The sequence below is a fragment of the Pezoporus occidentalis genome, unplaced genomic scaffold, assembly GCF_034315485.1.
Source record: "Pezoporus occidentalis ecotype Australia unplaced genomic scaffold, CSIRO_AGI_Poc_V1 ctg55, whole genome shotgun sequence".
Lineage (NCBI taxonomy): Eukaryota > Metazoa > Chordata > Aves > Psittaciformes > Psittacidae > Pezoporus > Pezoporus occidentalis.
The window spans coordinates 3,331,953-3,349,171 of NW_026915888.1; the positions used below are offsets into that span (position 1 = coordinate 3,331,953).

Consider the following 17,219-nt stretch of genomic DNA (forward strand, 5'->3'; position numbering starts at 1 on the left):
ATGTTACACTGATTTTACTTACGGATAACTAAAACCTGCATCACAAGCCTGTGATAGGGGAGCAGGAATAGGAACGGGACTGAAAAATGACTCCAGGTCTTCTGCTCTAACCCAAACAAACTTTCACAGAGCAAATGCATCTTGTTATTATGCTTTGCATTATTAGATTTTCTCTAAAGAACAGAGAGAAGAACGCCACTGAAGCCTAGAGGAAATAAATTACTGTCTACTGTCATAAGACAAGTTTAACATGCACCTGGGATCTTGAATGAAGCTGTTTTCCTTCAGGAAAAAAACATTTGAGAAGCTTAGATGTTAATTCAGAAACCCTTATTTTCTATAAAAAGCACATTATCTCAAAAAGCATCCCCTTTTAAATATTCTCTGTAGATCCATTATCCAATCACTCCCTATTTTCCCCATCAGGCCCTCCTGCTACACAAACAGGGTAGCTGTGTATGCAGTCTGGGCTTGGAAAATTGTTAGGCTGTGCATAAAATTTCTATTACAGAAGAACCATATACATCTGAATCGTTAAGTTTCGAGCTCTCCTTCCAATGACTTCATAATGCAGCTACGGTTAAGAATCTAATACCACAAAGTGCATTACAGATAATTTAACAGACACTGAGAAAGTTATGATCAGAATTCCAAAGATGATCAGCACCTTGCTGAGATACATCTGAATTATTCACATGTTCTGCTTTAAAATACTGCACTGGTATCAGAAGAATTGAGTGTAAACTGAATGCCTCTTGTCCTGGTGAATACAACCAGCCTTGGAAGCAGACCTTCACCAGTCTGATGCAAAGATCCTTCACCTTGCTTCATTTTACTCCAGAGTCACAGTGGTTTGACAGCTGGGACTGCTTTGATTGCTGTTTGTCACAATCCTCGCTACGTATCATACTCACTATGCTTGCTTTAAGCTGCCTGCATCTATCTATCTGATCTTAAGGTCCTTTCCAACCTAACTATTCCATGATTCATCTCATCTCCCAAAGTCAAGCATTCCAGAAGGTGTACGGTCTCTGGGGCAGAGACCATTCTGATGTGCCATTCTGCCCCTGCCACTGGTACCTCCAGGCAAAACTGACAGAGGAACAACCATCGTCTCCCAGCAAAGGAGCTCCCAGCAAAGGTGACCTCTCCTGGACACGTTTCCAAGTATCAGCATAGCTTTGAGCAACACTGTTGACCTCTACAAGAAGCTGTTGGAAGGGCTGAAAGGTTCATACACAACGCTCACAGCTCTCCCAGCTTATCCTCCTTCTAGTAGCTCTTTAGGCAGGAAAATAGATGGCACTGATTACTGAAGTCTACTCTGTCCCTTTTGCTTTTGGAAGCCAAAAGCAACAGAGTCTCTGGGAGATGTGTGCACGATGCAACCCAGTGTAGACATCCCTTCCACCCAGGGAGCATCTTCCAGAGCCCCTAAAGCTGCTGCTGCAGGTCACTCCACAGCCACGCAAGTCAGCCTCCTCAGGTCAAGGCTAAACTTCAGCAGTACTTTCCCCCTTGGATACCTTGACCAAAGCTTACCTGTCTGATTAGTCATACAAAACATGACTTCATTTTGCTCTGATTGAATCGAGGTACCATTACACCACCACGCTCAGAACAGCTCTAATTACAACTGAGTCAAGAGCCCATTTTCAGACTATTGTCCCATACCAGTTTAAAGGCAACTAATGAAAAACGTTCTGGGACAAGTATCTCCAGAAATGTAAGAAACTGTTAATTTAAGCACTGAGAAAGCAAATGATAAATCAGATGTTCACTGCTCTGTGGCAAGAAACTGTTCTAGGTTCAAAACAGTACCATAAATACCTGACATTTTCAAGCTAGAAGTTATGAAGTTGCACATTTAGAAATCTGACATCAGTTACTTTGCTATATGTATATGTATTATTATAAGCACCCGTCAGAGACGGATCTGTGGTACAAAGCTCAGATCAAACCAAATGGAACAAACTCAGACATAGCTCAGCTCATCATCAGTGTGTTTAATCCTTTGCACAGCCCTCTTCAGCATTGCAGAACACCATGAAATGCTCAGTTTAAAAGTTTATGGGGGGTTGAGGGAGCTTTGGGGGGCTTTGTGGGTTTTGCAAAAGGGGACTACAGGTGCTTTTGGGGTTTTAAAGATAAAGAACTTTTAGCTATGATTGGAATGCAAACCCAGTTACACCAATTTTCATCAGCCATTAAAAAAAGAAAACCCAAACCTCCCCATCCCCAGTATTTATACCATTATATCTATGAATACTAAATGGGTGACTAAATGGCTTGACTGGCATGGCAGCAATCCACTGGCTACCATCCCCAGAGCTGACAAAGGGGGACAAAAACCTTCACCATATTTTACATCATTACTTTACCAAAGCCCCATTTGAGCATAGGGTAGGGTTTTTTTTTGTGGTTTTTCACTGGCCCCAAACCCTAGGGAAGGAGCAAGCTCAGCTGAAGCACCAACGTGACTAAGCATTCCCATTTTTTTAAGCAATGACACTTTCAGACCTCCTTAATAAGGGTGGTGCGGCTAAGCTGAGCTTAAGTAAACTCATCCTTTCATACGTAATGTCTACAGAGCAGGAAGGGAAGGCAGCAGAAGAGTCTACTTGAGACATGATGATGATACAATCAGGCCAACCTCTGCCAGCAGGAACTCCAAGGTGAGGAGCTGCAATTACCCGAGATGAGCAGACGGAGCCCATTTACCCCTCAAGGCAGTTGAGCCCCAGCAGCTCCTTCACTGGATGATGGGGTGGACTCAGCACACATGAAACAGCCAAAATTCACCAACACGTAAGCCTGTATACTCACACATTGACTTTGGCAACTGCACATGGAAACCCTAAAGCCCAGCACTTTAACCCTTATGCACTGTGAGCTTCCATTTACTGATGAGACATAACCCAACAGGTAGAGCCATCCTGCACAGAGACTCTGCACACCCAGCTCTCTCCTTCCCCACACTATGTCACACAGGCTCTAAACTTTTGGGGACCAAAGTCAAGAGCAAATTTCTTGCTCCAAAGTCAATGCCGCATCTCGTGATGTCAAGAGCACAGGGATTGTGCCCACTGCCTCCAGACCCTGCTGGCTTCACATGCAAGGAAGTTGCACAGTCTTTATTCCTGCCTGCATAAACTGCAATATAAATACAAAAGAGTAATAAATAATACAGAATACACGCCTGGCCTCCGGTTTGAAAGCCAATTCCCACGTCTTAGGTGCCTGCTTCTTAGCAGTAGCATTAATAAAATACCAGCAACTCAGCTGATTTCCTGACTGAGCAAACCAAACAGTGAGAGTCTGACAAACAGTTTTTAAAGGCTTTTATCTCAATAGGTGACTTTGCCCGAATGTTCTAGATTTCATTACCTCCTTTAAGAGGAACACCCTTCCCTCCCCAGTCTCACAAACACACTGCATCTTCAGACACACACAGTTATTTGTGTCCTTTAAAGCTAATTGCAATTACATAGTTCAGCTAAATAATAACCAATTCCACAGTGCTGCACAAAGGGAACAAGCAGGACAGCTTCACACAGCTTGGGAATTAGAGCATCAGTGGGTCTGCACAGCAATATTTCCAAGTTAGCAAAAAACAAGCAGTCACAAAAATGCCACGCTTCAGTAACACTTGCTTCATTATTTCTAGGCTAAAAAGCAAGCTTTAGACACTTCATAAGGAAACAGCATCTTTTTCATGGTTCCTGTTCATTTGTAAGCTACTGGTACCTAAAACAAACCCCAAGATTTCAAGGTCCCCCCTTTCTGTTTGGAAAGGATTCCACCAGAAGAGCCCATGCAGAGTCCGGCATCTCAAACCCCCGCGTGCCGCTCGGAGAAGGGAACATTCAAACAGCACCACGGTTGTCAATACATGGCAGAGGAATGCAGCACAGACAAAATCTTACTTACTTTGGAGGCCCACGGTTGCAGGCAGTTGGCGTAACATCGAACAAGAAAAGCCATTTCTTAGGCTCGGGAGGGGGAAAAAGTTTCTTTCCTCAAATAAAAGCCAAGGAAGGAAAATACTGAGCAAAATCCCTTCTGGATCCTCTGTAACAATCATAAACCAAAGCAGCAAACATACATGTATGCAACTTCTCAGGCTTGAATTTCACACTGAATTCAATTACAGCTTCCACTATAGCTGAGGAGTTTTCAGTATCGCAGTGAGTTAGCAGCAGCAGCAAGCCCTATGAAAATGTTCCAGTTCTAACAAGCACAGAAATTGAAATCAAAATGTTTCCTGGCTTTTCAAATACAAATAGCCATCCGTTCCCCCAGGCAAGAGGCATGCGCCCGAAAAGTGCTGCTAAAATGGAATTAATGCTGAAATGGATTAGAACTGCAGGTTAAAGCAACAATGCATCAAAAGGTGACACATGAATTCTTCAAATTCCCTTTTTTCTCTTCACTCAAATGAATTGACAAGTGGCTTATCTTCGGGTCCACTTTTCGGGAACTTCACATTCATATTGTAGCTGGAATCCTGCACGGGTTCTTCAGCATCTCAGGCGATCCGGGAATCCCACAGCCTGGATATTAAAGTTTCTTCTTTATACTCTTGTCCGTCATAAGTGCAAAAATTCGATTAGTGTCCAGATTGTAGCTCCAATATTTATGCTCTAACAGGTTTGCTCTGTGGAATGTATTAAAGCCTCTGCAATACAAACCCTTTTCTCTTCTGCCCCCCCCCCCCCCCCCTTGTTTTAATGCAGTTTACAACTCTGCAGTGTTGCTCAGTATTCTAATGCATCAGTCGGACCCCACGGTTAATCCACGCCTAGCTTTTCCAATTAAAACATCTCTGTAACGCACAACAAAATAGTACATCCATGGCTACAGCAAGCCTGACTGCTGGAGTCCTAATTCCTACTATCTTTGCTTGCTTCTCAGCAGCTCCCTCAGGAGAAGCTCCCATCGATTGGATGCTCCGCAGCAAGATGAAATATCTAATAAGGAGGAAAGAGAGTGGGAGGGGAACGGAGCTAAAAGGATGACATCACCTGTATAGAAAGCCTTTAGAAACTGCATTAGATCAATTGGCTACTGGAGCTGCAGATGCAGCCAACAGAGCATCTTTATTGACCTGATATAAACACACAGATCGGTACAGCAACTGCTCAGCAAACCCCCCCTGCATTGCATTTTATATCCTTTTATGATCTATTCATGCATATGTTGGAACTCTCAATATGTTTCTTTCTCTAAATCATTTTTTAAACGAACCACATGCATCTATTAACACTTTCCACAGTATTTACGTGGATTATTCCTCATCTCTGCCCCCAGATTTAGAAATGAGTACAATAAATACCTGCAGCCGTTCGCATGCATGCACACAGATACACCCAGCACCAGCTCACAACAAAACAATTCCTGCTTTCATGGATGTATGTCATACCACAGGCTCAAGGTTTTTATCTCATCCTATACACTCACGAGGAGATTTCTGTCTGGAATGAGAAGTAAATTCCTTATTGGAAGGTGGCATTTATAATTCTCATCATTTAATCTCTTTCTGAAGCCATGTTAAAAGTTTCGGTGGGTGGGTTGGGGTTTTTTTTCCCCTCAATTAAGACCAATTCTGTTTCTAACCAAAACTGCCTTAATTCTGCTGTAGTCAGTGGAGATTGATCCTTTCTCTTTGCTGCTAAAAGCTGCAATATTTGCAAGCAGCTCCGTGCCTTGGAAGGCAGCCCAGCCTGCTGGAGAGCTGCTCCCAGGAAGCACCTACGAGATCCCACACCTTGGAGCCGGGGCTGCCGCCGTGCTTTCCATTCCTAGAAGGCAAATGACTTCTGCTACCGTGCAAGGAGGGAGGAAAGCACGGAAGAGGGAGGGGACCAGGGGTGCTGGCTCTGTGAAAGCCATTATTTAGGACTCTGGATCATTTACTTCAGCTACAAGAAGGGCACTCACTGCTTCTGTATTCCTTTCTTTGGAAAGCATCTTCATCACCATGTATCTCATTATTCCCGGTCTGCATCAGACTTGAGGGTGATTCTCCAAGACAAAACTATGACTGATAGCCACAACCTCCTGTACAGAAGCTTCCAAAGTGAGCTAGGGGCTACTAGAACCAAAAATCCCTTTTTCCGATTACTGTGCCAAGGGATCCAACACATGGATGAAGATTCTCACATTTGTGATGCCAAGTTATACCAAGAGGACCCCCCCACCCCACCTCAAACCAACAGCTCCCTTCAGCAGTCATCCAGAAGTTGAATTCTTCCCAGCAGATAAGCCAAGTGATGCTGGGAGCTGCACCTGAACTAAGAAAATAGCCTTCCCCTTCCTAAAACTGTCTGAAAGGAAACAATAACTGGTATTAAATGTCTGAATTTACCTAACTTCTATCAGATAATGAAAATAGTAACACATGCATCATAAGTATTACTGGGTTTATTTTGTGTTTGAAGGAATATTTGAACTGCATTCCTCCATTTGCAAAATGTACAAAGGCAGAGTCTATTTTATTAAAAGCTAATTACTTAATTAATTAAAAGTAATTACTTCAGATCTCCAAAATGCACCACAGCAGCTATACAAATAGCTGTTTCTTTTCCTGTTCCTCCAATACTGAACAATAGGCTAGACACGTCAGCTTCACCTTGCAGTGACTGTACTGCATCCCTTCTCATAATTCACAAAACTGCATTCAGAAGCATCTTCAACATCAAACTGATCAACCTTCAGCAGCAATGAGCACTCAAGTACTTTCAGGCAGCGTTACCTGTGTTACAGTCATCACAATTGATAGCAAAGGGAAGAGAAATCCCACCCAGCTAAAGGAAACCTCTCCCTGCCTGCACGCCCACCGACAGCACACCTACTCCATCCCTGGCTAAGCGAGCACGCATCCGTCTCCCACCCGCGACTTAAACCCGCCGCAGTGGGCACGGGCTCCATCCCACCGGCAGGGACGCCGGGATTTCACAACGACGGTAAACACGGGCTCAATAATGGGAACAAAATCCCATTTCCTTCCAGTTTTGCCTTTAAGTGGAGATGACATCATCGCTCCGGCCGTCCCGCCAATGAGCGGCAACGGCAGCACCGCAGGTCCCGGGGGGCTGCGGCCGCCTCTGCCCCAGCCCCGAGCACCGGGAAAACCTGACCCAGTTCCACACCCCGGCTTCTGGGGCATCCCCCCACACACACACTCATTCCCGTTCCCTTTAGGGCTTGGGTTTTTAACACACGCATGGCTGCAGCCCCAGCTCCCTGCAGCACACGCTGTAAGTTGCTATACATCAGCTGGTTTTATACATCTCAAAACTGGAGCGACTGGGAGATGGAAAGAACAAATGATCCAGTACAAAGGCTGCTCCATAGCAATCACAATACTTGGGAAGAACTGCAGCATCGGGCGGAATCGCAGACAGTAAATCACCAGTCTTATTTCTAACACAGATTCCAAGTTTTCAGAGCATCTTAAGGAAAAAACCCTGCGGTCCACAGCCTCTGAATTAAAGGTGGTCTTTGTTTCTTCACAACGATTTCTTTCCATACCACTCCATACATCTCTACACATCATTCCCTTTATCCTCCCCTACTGCTATGTGAATCCTGCCGACTGTTGAATAAATCTGCATGTTCTAATCGCCTAACAAGAGCAAGTCACTGAAAAATGGGATGTTTTTAGAAGGGTAGAAAGGCCTTTCATAATTTAAACGCACGTTCAGCAGGATCAGAGCCTCATTTAAGGACACCACAAAGTGAAGTTCCGCAAAAGCAGAGCCCTCGCGGCTGACAGCAAGGGACCTGTCAAGCAGCACGACTTCTCCTGATCCATCAGGGAAAGAAAAGCCCATTGTGCCGTGCCGGCGGGAGGACAGCGCCGAGCTCAAAGCCATCGAGGCTGAAAAGGCAGAAGCCACCGGCGAGCCGAGGGGCCTGGGTCAGGGATGTCTGTCCCCCTGTCCCCCGTGACCGCTGGCACGCTGTCCCCTGCTGCTGCTGCAGCACCAGCTATGCGCTGGTACCTTCACTTCTCCATGCCCCCCATTTAGAGCACAGCAGCGAAGGTAGCATCCTGCCTCCAGGCGCACAATGGGAGCTGGGGAAGGAGCCCAGCTGCTTGGAAAGCAATCTGTCACTGCACACACACGGGCAAAGATGGGCCAGGCTAAAATAATTCATTCTAACACAGTTTTGTGAGTGGGAACTGCCAGCGTAATGCAGAAATATTTCAGCATTAAGGGCACCTGCATCGAGAGGTTATTTCAATGTGTGTGAGTGCTTGGAGTGTTTTGGGAAAGGCGGGTGGATGCAGGCAGAGCCAGCTGCAGCGTGAGCTGGATGCAGCCCTGGCTGTGCTGGCACGGCTCATTCCGTGTCACTGGCACGCTCCTCTGGCTGCTCCCCGCCATCTGACTTCAGCATCATGACGAATCACTGCACTTTTGCTGCAGGGTTTGCCCCTCATTAGGGCTTCTCAGGAATCCCTGTTGAAAGGGGAAAAGAAAAACAAAAGGAAAACATTCCAACTCTCCACCCTGTTCCTGACCCTTCTGGGAAGCAGAGGCAGGGAAAGCGGTGCCTGTTCCCCCTTCAGGGGGACATTCCATGGTGTGACCGCATCCTTACAAACATCACTTTCCACAGCAGCACTTACTAACAGGCTGGAGAAAAATCCTACCCAAAGATCTGTAAGACTCACAAGTAGTAGGAAAACACACTACATCCTAAGGGAGGGAGCGAGGGAGAGCGGGAGGGAGCGGGAGAGGGAGGGCAGAGACTGTCATCATCCCTGAAGTGATGTAAGCTTCTAAATATAGCACCAGCAATACAGAAGGAACAATAAAAAAGGCACCATGGATTCAATTTCTCCACCGCTTTCGCACTACCCCAACCCTCTTTTCTCAGCCACTGTGTTAAGCAGGGAAAGGTCACCTCCTATTTGCAGCGCTCCAGATTTATGTGGTTTTTATAATACTTCCTTAAATATGTTTATAAACTGCAGCTCTCTCCTGCAGATCTGCTGGTGCACACACGCTCTGCAGAGCAGGCCAGCAGCATGATCAGCATGGCAAACAGGGACCACGCCAACACGGGGGGAGAAAGGGAAGCCACGGACTCAAACAAGAAGTTCATGTCTACGGTTTGAAGTGAGATGAATCATTGCACGCTCCTCCCTTCCTTCCTGGCATCTCGTTTCGGCCAGGGGTGGGGATGTTTAGGAAGGTACACAACCCGAAATCCTTGGTGATGGGCAGGAGGGGACGCCAAACCCAGCAGGGTCGGTTTGTGGCATGGTACCCACCCAGAGATACCGAAAGGAAGAAATCTCTAATAGCCCACAGCACACCCTCCCAAACACACTCAATTCTGCCCACAAAACATTACCTCCATCTAGTCTCAGAAGTTCCAGCCCAAACCTAACATAGACCTGGCCTTAATTTCATCAGCTGCCACCTACGTGGTGACCAGTTGGAGTTTCACACTGGGAAACTGCAAACCCACCAACGTACCTGTTCATTTTCATGCCCCAAAATTCAATATGAAAGCCAAAACTAAACACCACTTCTTCCCTCATGTATAAAACCTGTGTCTCGAGTTAGAATGAGCAGATTAAGACTACTTAATGTGGAAGACCATTAAAGTAGAAGGTGTTCTACCCCATGCGAGGAGGTTGGAACTGGATGACCTTTAGGGTCCCTTCCAACCCAAACCAGTCTGGGATTCTACTTAGAACATACGGTACCAGCACACCTCTCAAGAAAAAAGCCTGTGATTAAATGACCTTGAGAATAACATTAACTCCACAGATGAGGTTAAAAATCATTAAAATGCCACTTCCAATATTTCTTCTGTCATTTTCCTCAAGGGCTAACACCAAACTGGAAGCCTGAAAGCAGGAAAGGGGGAGGAATCTGACTCCTGCCACATGTCTCTCTAAGCAAGGGTGGTTTTGAGCAGTGAACTCTCATTTATCAGTGGTCAGGACATGCAGCCAGAAGAGCGTCTGTGACACAAGCATCATCTCAGGCACGACATCTCATGAACGCTCTTACTCTAGGAACAGACCCATGTCTGGAGGAATCACGCTGGTTTTCTGTGTGTGGAGTCTACACCACCAGACTTGCCTGTGCTCAGGTGTAACTCCATGTGCCAGCACCTCGGTTGTGCCTGGATGCAGGCTGGGACCAGCCAGGCAGAGCACAGCCTGAGCTTGGTAACAGTGTGAAGAGGGGAGGAAGAGGCAGGTAAGGCACTGGCAGAAGTGCTCCCAAGGGGTTTACCAGCAGGGTGACCACAGCACAACACAATGACCACAACACAACATAAAGATCCCTGTATCAGCTGTGCTGGGGAAGCACCGTGCAGCCCTAGAGCAGCTCCACATCGGATGAAGCATCACAGTGCAGTGATTCCCAAACTTCCTCATCTTCTAGAATGATCCAGCCCTTATCACCTTTAGATACCCCCAGCATCACTTGAGGCCCCTTACCACTGAGGGCAAAACAAGCACAAGCCCTGTTATTCTCACCCAACCTAAGAAACTGATCTTACAAGATAAAGCAATGGGTGGGCAGACACCGTAGCTACACTCCAAGCTGACAAACCACAACTGCTAACCAAACTCAAAAGGAAACAAAAGTCATCAAGACAATACCAGCATTGTGGCTACATTACCTCAAACTAAAAGCTTCATCATATAAGAACAAAAAACTTTAATACTCAGCGACAGAAAGCAACTCCGACTTGCAAGAGCAAAGTTAAGTACCAACAAGGAATTGAGCCTCAATCATGGCCCCATTTAGCCAGAGACTTCATTTAATCAACTATTTCAAGTATTTCATCTGTCAAATATATCCCCATTAAGAAAGTCTCCACATATCAAATGTAAAATTACAAATGCCGTTAAATGTCATTAGATAGCAATCAGTTCTACGCCAAAACCAAAGATATTCTTTTAGCTATTCTCTTGTACAGACAGTGGTTTTGATGCCAAGTTTTTCAAGGAAAACAGGGCATCCAAATGCTTGCTTTATGCATTGATGTTTTCTGATGGTGATTTTAACTGAACCATTGCTCAGGATATTCTCAGTCCTTAACCTGGTCCAGAAGGCTTCCCAAGAATAGGAGTCAATATGGATTTCCATACCACTTTAACTCAACATTGAAAACATCACCAGGACAGTGCTTTAAAGAAGTCCCTCAGTGTTAGGTGACATTCAAGCCAACAACTCAGACTTCCAACTCTTCAGGGTAAAACCCAAAATGACCCTTCCACTCCTCTCTAAGGAATGATGAGCTTAAACCTAAGTGAAAGGTTGAGCTGGCTACAAATGAGAATACACCCAGGCTGGTACACTTCAGTACAGCATATTGAACAGAAACAGCCCAGATGGAAGACAGGAAAGAAAGAACAGATCCACACGTGCCACCACCTCCCTGCGTACAGGAACCAGCTTGCTGGCTGCTTTGCACAAGAAGCCACTCTGTCATTTCAAAAGCCTAAAACAATCATATCCAAAACAAGGATCTGTCAAAGAACTGCAACTGAGACACAAAAGGGTTTCACAGCCCCCCAAAAGCCTGATGTGCCTTTCTCAGGTGCAGAGCACTGCTCTTCATCATCAACCACCCAGACGGTCATGAGCAGTGGGCACAACCCTCACTCATCGCTCTCAATCTCGTTTGCTAAGAGGCTGTTTATAAAGAATTAATGACTTTGAAACTGCCACCCAGCCCCTCAGGCTCCATCAAAACACAGACTAACTCTGAACGTGCCACATTAAACATACTCTCAGGCCTTTTCCAAGGAACTGAGTTCATTCCCACCATGCTACACAGTGAAAAGAGGAGGAAGAACTGGATAACTCATTGTGTGGAGAGCCATTATTGAAGTCTTGACTTCTTGTGCATGGTGATATGCAGGATATCCAGATTTTTTTATAGGTTCTTCTACCACAAGCTGCCACAGAGCAACAAAAGGCCCAACAGAACATTCCTCCTGCAGCACTGCCAGCACCAGGTTAGGTCAAGGTCTCAGCAGCTCTCTGGTTTAACAGAGCAAAGAACATTCCCTGCAAAGCACAGACTGTGCTTGGGATCAGTTTCTAAACGGTTCCAGGCTTCCTGGTGAAGCTGCTCAGTTCATGATGTGTTTGGGCTGCAAGCAGGGAATGAATGTGAAAATATCCACAAGTTGTTCTGGAATCATCACACAGACACGTGCCTGCAGAGCAAGCAGGGGGCAACACAGACCGGCTGCAAGGACGACACTGGGATCACGGAGCTGATCATCACCCCAGATTCCAGCAGCCCCTGGGGACGGAGCAGTTCTGCAATTGAGTGCTTGAGACAAAGGCTTAAAAAAGGTCTTTGCAGCAAGAGAAGAGCAGAAAATGATGATGGAAGCACTGGGAGAAAAAACAAGAGAGAAAATTCCTGCAAAGCCATTGGCAAAACACGTATGAGCCCATGTGGCAAAAAACAGCTGCTGCTTCAGCTGCATAAAAGGTGAAAGATGGGTAAGTCAGTCCTGTGAGCAACCCCACAGTGTAGCTCTGAACAGCAACTCAGTACCTTGTTCCAGGACCGAAGCTGGCAGTCTGGCAGAGCAGGAAGACGTCCCTCTGTCCACCCATCCATCCTGCAGGAGAATGATGCCGCATCCCAACACAGTGCCCTTGCCCACAGGCAGGGAAAAGAGCTGTACAGCACTGCCAGCAGCCAGGCTCGAGTCAGTACAGGTGCTCACTTAAAATAAACCCTCCCTGGTTTCAGTTTGAGGCAGTTTCACTTGTGCATCACTCTTAAATGCTGTTAAACAGCTGCACATGTCACCTCCGAATTGAGGTGATTCCTGTAATTCACGGTTTATATATAACCTGCTTGTCGAGAGCCTAAAACCGTCAGGGAAACTCCTGAATGTCAGTTTTGAACAACTACAACCACTCTCCTCATAGATAAATTGGGGTTTGCAGGTTACATCTGTTATGTCTAATAAATAATTTTATCTGAAAACCGCAGATTTTAACCAAAGGACAGCATTTTCAGCAAGTATTTTCTCAATCAGTGCACAGACTGCCCAAGCCATCACTCTTGGCAGACGCTCATTAATTGATTTAGGGAAGCACCAGTGGTCTATGGATATTCCTGGGAAGGCTTTTAATGCCCAGAACACTTTGAGGACTGGGGTTTTGTTAAGGACCATCATAACCAGCGCCAGACTTTCAAGGAGTCCTTGACAGTCACACTGCTGACAAAATGAGCAGACAGAATCAATACATAAAGTATGAGTGAACCTGCATTTGGCAGCTTCCCCCTTGCTTCCAAGAGCCAAGGGAAGCGCGCGAGGGCACTGTCTGGGCAGATGCTGAACACGGGTTCCCAAGCTGGACACCACCAGGACCCTGCTGGAAGCTGTCCCCAGTTTCCCTGGTGAAGCAGCATTTAGCCAGGGAAGCAGACACCTCTGACACCGCTTGTCATGACTGCTCCATCAGCCCCAGCCTCTTCTCTGCTCCTAAAGACCTGCCTGGCAGAAAGCCAGGGGCCCCAGACATGCACTTGGCACAGGATCCCAGCCTGGTTTGGATTGGAAGGGACCTTAAAGCTCCTCCAGCTCCAACCCCTGCCACGGGCAGGGACACCTTCCACTAGAGCAGCTTGCTCCAAGCCCCTGTGTCCAACCTGACCTTGAGCACTGCCAGGGATGGGGCAGCCACAAACCTGAAATCTGCTCAGGAAGTGAACGCGCTGCAGATGCGGCTTCTTTTTGATCACAGAAGCAAGAAAAACACTCAAAATGACAGGACCTGAGCAGAGCTACAACAAGCGATGGCACACGGGGGCTTTGCAGAGGTTCTGTCAACAGAGGCTCTGCACACACCGCTGCTCTCAAGCACACTGACCTGTGCGTGCGGACCTGACCTAGCCCACCCAATAGTCAAGGTGCGGATTAGAACAGGGGAAAACCCTCATTGTAAAAGCAGCACCAGGGAGAAGGAGCTTCCACTATCTCTTTGCATCGCACGACACCGCCAGAAAGCTACCAGTGACATTCATTTCTGTACCCACAAGTACACAGCAGGACTCGTGGATTTCAGCAAGACCCAGGGTTTCTCCTGATTCGTTCGTTAGTAAAGCTACAATTCTCTCAAGCATTTTTTGAAGGTGTCAGAAAGAGGAAGCATGGACACAAACACATTGAAAAGCAACGAGCTGTGAAAAGCAGCATCCTCCAGCTCAACAACAAGTGATTTTGGCCACAGCCTTGTGAAAACTAATCCCAACAAAGAGATGCCAGCGATGCTTCGTCCAAGTTCACCAAGGGGCAGCTGGAGGCATCCTGTGAGCTGGTCTTAGTTGGTTTAGATCAATGAAAGGTACCATTTCAGCAAGTCTACCTGGTGGTTAACAATAGATTATAAAAGATCCATAGTGTTTTATAGCATTTAAAAGGGAAAGGATTAATGACGATAAAGCACCTAATGGGTTTGATCCACGGCCTTGAAATGTGACTTAACTTCCTACAATGGTGAGCTACCCTTCGCTAACTCCAGCCTCTGACAGGATTACATTAAGTAATGATCAAAGAACAAGAAACTTGCCACTCAAGCGGTCCTCAGCAACAGCTTCTCTGAAGATAAATGCTGCTACAAGGCTCCAGGAAAATTCTGACATGATGTGAGCATTAAGATAGTGTCCGTAAAACGTAATATTATAATAAATCTTTTAAACCTCCTCCTCCTCCAAGGGTTTAAAAGAAGTAAATTTGCATCTCTGAGGGAGGGGATTACTAGAGAAGTTTGGTACCAATTTCTTTATTCTGCTCCACAATGAACTAACATTCGAAATGCTGTCACAACTGCGTAGAAATACACACTGCATCATACACGTGTTGTTTTTAAAACACAAATATTCTTCATTTAAAGAAAAAAAATCGGAGACAATTGTCCAAAATATAGGTAGGTAATAAATTAGAAATACTTTATTCAAATAAGGTGAGATTTGAGTAGGAATTCGTATCAAAACTATTAAACCCCATTTGGTTTCAATCCCTGCAAGACACCCACGTGCAAAACTGAGCGTCTCAGGGTTTATTTTTTTAATTGTGAAGATAAATACTTGAACCATTTACTTCCCCATTACTTGATCCAAGATCAAAGCAGCAGTTTAACTGTTACAGAGCACCAGAGCTACCATTAAAGGCTCTTCTCCTGGGCTGTTGGTCTGGCTGTCAGTGCGTAAGCACTTCTGCATGGCCATCAACATTTGGGACAGCTGAACAGAGATAATCACACCTTTACCTTAGTGATCTCCCTGGCCATAAAAAGGAAAAACCCAGCACCAGTGGAACCTTGACACAGCTACTGCCCACCCCTATGGACTGAAGCCAGAGCTCAGCCCCGTCACGTTAACAGGAGTGAGTCTAACATACTTCCTTGTATATCTACTGCAAGAACAGATCCACATCACTATGCACTTTGAAGATATAAACAGCAATATAAACCTGTTCAGTTTGAGTTAGAACACCATCAGCATATGTTCACTGAACTTCACCGGGAAAAACAACTTTAAATACCTATTCTGCAGGAGAGCAGTGCTCTTGTGAAACAACACTGCTCTACGAACCACAAAAGCCTAGTAAAGGAGTCTGAATGGTAACTCCTTCACCAAAGAAACCAACCAGATGATCCATTTTTAACATTAGTTCATTCAATGGGAAAATAAAAAGAAGGAAATAAATGAAGACACCTACAACAATGTGAATGTCTCCTATGGTAAAGATACACAGTTTAAGCACATACTACGCCTCTTAAGTAAGAGACATGAGTGAAAGGAAGAGCTTCAAAGATGGTAACAATCATTAAAAGCATTGCTTGAAGTATCTGCACACAGATCCTTGCTCCATGGCCAAACACAAGGATGAGCTCCAGCAGCAACAAGCAGGGAGCTCCCTGTGAGAAGCAGAAGCATTACAGCAGAGAGGAAATGTGCTGGCCAGTCTGTAAACAGTTTTCCCCACTCTGGCAGGAACATTATTGTGAGTTCCTGTCAAATGAAAGTTTCATCCAAGAACCCTCATCCTCATCCTGCCCATTCCCACCAGGGCTGACACGAAGGCCTGCACTACTAAGCCCATTTTTCAAGATCATTGGTATCCAGTGGTCACATACAACCAGGCTCATACGAGGCACAGAACACACCATTCATCAGGAAAATTCATTACTTTACCAAATTATAATGGAATATGGGAAAAAGAGAGGCACCCAATTTTTATTTACTTGCCAAAGAGGCAGCTGGTTATCGTGTTCTAATTTCTTAGTCATCTGTGGAGTTACAAATTACTTTTTGCTCCACCAAGTACTGTGAGTATGACACTTTCCTGTTAGAAGCTTACAATCTACACAGCAAGGGTTGGGATTTCAATTCAGACTGCTGAAAACCCAGCAGCTTGCAGATTTTGCCATCAGAGAGGAGGCTGTTTACTCCTTGCCACTTAGCACTCACTCACCCAGGGAAACACCTAGCTGTGATATAGATATTCCTAATTAACTGACATAAAAGCAGATTTAGGAATGTGCTCTTGATTTATGATGTTTTACCACTTGCCAGCAAATGCTGATATCAAAATATCTGTACATTTGTAAATCTGAGAAAGCTATTAGATTTGCAACAAGAAACTCTGTGCAGAGACACGTGTGTGCTCTGTGGTGTCGGTAACGAAGGAATAAATCAAGATAAAGAAAAATCCTAATGAGGACATCATCTGCTGACTGATCACAACCCTGTGAGGATACCACACCGACTCCTTGCATCAATAACTGGAAACCTCTGAAGTCATTCAAGCATGTAACTTGGTCTTAGACCAGAAGATGCTAAGTCCCTTCTCACATGCTCCTACAGTCAAGTTGCACAGGTACCATCAGCATCACTGCTCCTGGGATTCTCCCCCTCTTAGCACTGAAACCTAAGAATTACTTTCTGTGTGCTTATTCATTGTCACAAACACCAAAGAGACAGATTTTGTCACGCATAGACCAGAATTTAATTCCTAATAAAGCCTCATGCACGACTGCCCCGAGTACGAGGATCCAACATCTCATTTCAGCAATAACTAATTCAACACCTTACTAACGATAAAATCCAACCCATGTGACAGTTCTTGAATTGAGGTTGCAGAAGGTTAGACTTCAAGCAGCATATTCTCTTCCTGTCACAGCAACAAGTGATACTCT

General features: G+C 45.4%; 1 protein-coding gene across 9 annotated transcripts in view; it reads right to left on the reverse strand.

Moving 5' to 3' along the window:
- Positions 1–17,219, reverse strand: part of RAPGEF6 (Rap guanine nucleotide exchange factor 6) — a 115,680-nt gene that overhangs the window by 55,386 nt on the left and 43,075 nt on the right. The window contains exon 1 of one of the 9 annotated variants that reach the window (XM_062638119.1): positions 3,931–4,968. The exons of the other annotated variants lie outside the window; for them this stretch is intronic. Coding sequence (XP_062494103.1) covers positions 3,931–3,984 — 54 coding nt within the window. The 5' untranslated portion in view covers positions 3,985–4,968. Of the gene's footprint in view, positions 1–3,930; positions 4,969–17,219 lie in introns of those variants that run through there. 9 annotated transcript variants of the gene reach the window in all.